Here is a 3,424-nt window from a genome sequence, read left to right on the forward strand (position 1 = left end):
TGAAAATCTAATCGTAGTTTATTCTTTCGGTTCAACCATATTTTGTGACAATTAAAAAAATATTATCGTGTTACAATATATATATATATAAATATATATAGTCCAAGGTGGATAGAATAAGTGGCAAAGTGGGGTAATTAAAAACCACACGAGTTCGAACTTGGGCAATTCACCAATATAAATATAAATATATATAAATATATATATAAACATATTTATACACATAAATAGATATCTGCTCGTGTCTAGTATATATACATATAAAATAGTTTGGATCCTGGTAATTAGTTACTGTATTTGTTTTTCTACCTATAGTATTAAGAAAACTATATCTTCCATGAAAACTTCTTTTATTTCTATTAATATACGGATCTATCTTTGTCATTATCAAAATTGTTACTATGAAAATGGAATGAATAGAGATGATAGTTATCCTAATTAAGATGGGGATATGTATAAGTATAAGCAATTCACCAGGATTTTAGAAGGAAAAATGATCCACCAATATTGATGATAGAATAATTTTAGAATTAAAAAATAAATCTAGTGAAAATAAGATAGATGATGATTATGTAATTAACAAAAGATATATTTTTTAAACAGGAAAGGATCATGTGATAACTGGAAACTGATATCTTAAAAATTAATACAAGATAATGATAATAATATAAAAAACAAGAGAATGATAACAAACATTAATTACCAAAATATTTTTAAAACTATTTTTGTAAAACAGATAGATAGAGGATTTACCTTATCATAATCGGAAAATACCTCATAATTAAACAAAAATCAGTTTGATTAAATAGGCCTCACATGCATGTAACCATGCACATACATATATATATATATATATACACATATGTGCATGACCCACAAAACCATCCCAAACTCGAATAGTTACGAACAAAAAACTTTATATTTTATAGTTCCTCTATTCTATTCGTCTTATTAAAATTAATATTTATATAATTAGGGCAACTATGAACAAGGTGTGTTTGGTCGGAACCCTAGTTCTTGCATTTGCCATCTGTCTTGGATGTCTGAGTTCAGAAACAGCTGCTCGTTCGATCATTCAATATGAGCCGTTGGATCTGAACGATGGAAAACCAACCGGCCTTGGTCGTTCGCTGATAGAGGAGGAGCCAAAGCCAGTTCCAAAGCCACCGGCTACCGGTGGTCCACCCGGTGGGATAAACCCGGGCACCGGGAGTCATCCTTTTCACTAAAAGATTGTGTTTTGTCTGAGTTTGTGATCATGCTTTAATTCATTAATGGTTCCATCCTGTAATAAATTTGCGGCCAAGTATCCGTTATGTTGGATTTGAGTTATCAATATTCAGTGTTTTCTTTTATTTTGCGAAATTAATTCGAACAACGAGTAATATAAAAAAATACCTTCAATGTTTAAATACAAAAAAAAAAAAACAAGACTTTGTAACTTTGTGTACTTTAGGTTTAAATGCATACTTTACAAAGTTAACATAAAAAACCCAAAAATTAGTAACTAATTACATTTAATTATAAACTTTTAAAACTTTAATGTTCCTTAGATTGTTAATGAATTTACGTGGACAAAGGTATATGTAAGAAAGGTGTGAACATTGATTCGGGATGGCCGTGATTTTTGCTTTAAAAGTAAAAGAAGGAAGGTGCAAGTTAAATTTCTTATCCAATTGTTTGTATTTAAATTGATAAATTATAATTTTATGTATGTGTACTTTATTTTTTTTTTATGTATTTAGGGATAAACAAAAAAACTGTCAAATATATCATTGACTAAAAAAATTACTTTAAATTTATTATAAAAAATTATCAAATATATAATTATTAAGTCTTAAGAATTTGTATAAATATTTAAGTGTTTATTATGATATTTATGACTCTATATAATTTATATTCGTCATATTTTATATAGCCTATTTGCATACAAATAATATTTTATTCATCGAATTCATAATTGTATAGAAAAATTTGATAATATTTTTTTATATATCAACATTTGATACGTTTCATAGTTGATTTTTATAATAAAAATTAGCCAATAAAATATTATATATTGTATAATTTGTATATAAATTAATTATATAAGAGACAAGGAATACTTTTCAAAATAAAATAAAAAATATTTTGTTTTTTGTTTAAAAATAAAACTTTATGGATTTCTATAATAAATTAAAATAAAAAGTTTTTTTAGTAACTTAGACAATTATTGTTTTTTTGTTGGTGGATTTTTATAATAAATTTTAAGTAATTTTTTTTAGTAAATTAGATAGTTAATGGTTTTTTAGTTTGTCATTTTTATTTATGTGTTAGATTAAATTACGATTTTTTTAATTACCTATTTTTGTAAATCGATGAATAAATATTTTAATATATCCGAATATTTTGTGTTGAGTTGAACAAATTATTTAAAAATGAATTCAAAATCAACACGCTCATGGCAATATGGATATGAATTAATATTATAAGCTTTGGATAAAGAGTAATAGAAAAAAGGGGTCACTAGAATTCACAAGAAGGGATTTCGTGATGGATCAAATGAGTAAATACAAAACACTTGACTAATGTTTCTACATATGGCCTACGGTCTCAAAAGGCTTTGACCCAGAAAGGGCAAAACAAAAAGGATATTGTCTATGAGTTTAAGCCAGAGCTAGAGCCCGTGGAAGTTCTAACCATCGGATGAGTAAACGAGGGCTGGTTAGGAGAAGCCGAGCTGTTCTGTAAGGAGTTGAGAGGAAATCTCGGGCCAAATGAGAAAGCCGGTTGTTGTTGACGGGCCATGAATTGCATCTGGGGATGAATCTGTTGATGAAAGCTCGGCAGCAAAGAGGAAGAAGTTGTCAGTTGTTGCTGCTGCTGTCGAGGTGTGTTGTTGTTGTTGTTAGATCCGAATCTTGTGGAGAGCATACGGGCTCGTTCTGCAGCGAATCTCTGACGGGTTTTCTCCACTTGTTCGCATTCTTTCATCAACAATGTCTCGATCTCCGCAAACTGTTTTAGCTTCAGCTCCATCCTCCTCAGCTGCAGAATCCATAAGGTAAGATGAGAGGATCTACACAGCTCAGACATGTCAAATCAACAAGAACTGTCTCGACCAGAATTCAATCCAATAACACAGGAAAGCCCGCAAAAAAAAAAAGACCAGCACGTGTATTCAGGAACAGGAAAGGATCAATCTGCGTAATGGGTTTCTGTTTAATCCACAGAAATGCCCACCTTCATGTAAGATGATCACCCAACAAGCATGACTAAGGATTTTCCACTTTCAGCTTGAGGAATCATCTCTATATGACTGGAAATTATTCAAGATAAGATACCTGGTGATTGATGATATTTGCAGAGAGCCTTTGGATTTCGCGTTCTTCGTGATCAGCAAACAGTTTTGCTTTTGTTGCAGCAGCGGCTAGCCCAGCTCTAA

General features: G+C 30.2%; 1 protein-coding gene across 1 annotated transcript; it reads right to left on the bottom strand.

Annotated features, from left to right (window-relative positions):
* Window positions 1-2,441: 2,441 nt before the first annotated feature.
* LOC104807153 (SWI/SNF complex subunit SWI3C-like) lies at window positions 2,442-3,418 on the bottom strand. Its single transcript, XM_010532284.1, has 2 exons — window positions 3,324-3,418; window positions 2,442-3,027 (listed from the first exon to the last, which is right to left on the bottom strand). The coding sequence occupies exon 2, from the start codon at window positions 3,016-3,018 to the stop codon at window positions 2,638-2,640; it is 381 nt and encodes a 126-aa protein (XP_010530586.1). The 5' UTR covers window positions 3,019-3,027; window positions 3,324-3,418; the 3' UTR covers window positions 2,442-2,637.
* Window positions 3,419-3,424: the final 6 nt, after the last annotated feature.

The sequence above is a fragment of the Tarenaya hassleriana genome, unplaced genomic scaffold (genome assembly GCF_000463585.1).
Source record: "Tarenaya hassleriana unplaced genomic scaffold, ASM46358v1 Cleome1298, whole genome shotgun sequence".
In the NCBI taxonomy this organism is placed as follows: domain Eukaryota; kingdom Viridiplantae; phylum Streptophyta; class Magnoliopsida; order Brassicales; family Cleomaceae; genus Tarenaya; species Tarenaya hassleriana.

Coding starts and splice junctions, on each gene's coding strand:
- LOC104807153 (XM_010532284.1), bottom strand. CDS start 3,018: ATGGAGCTGAAGCTAAAACAGTTTGCGGAGATCGAGACATTGTTGATG.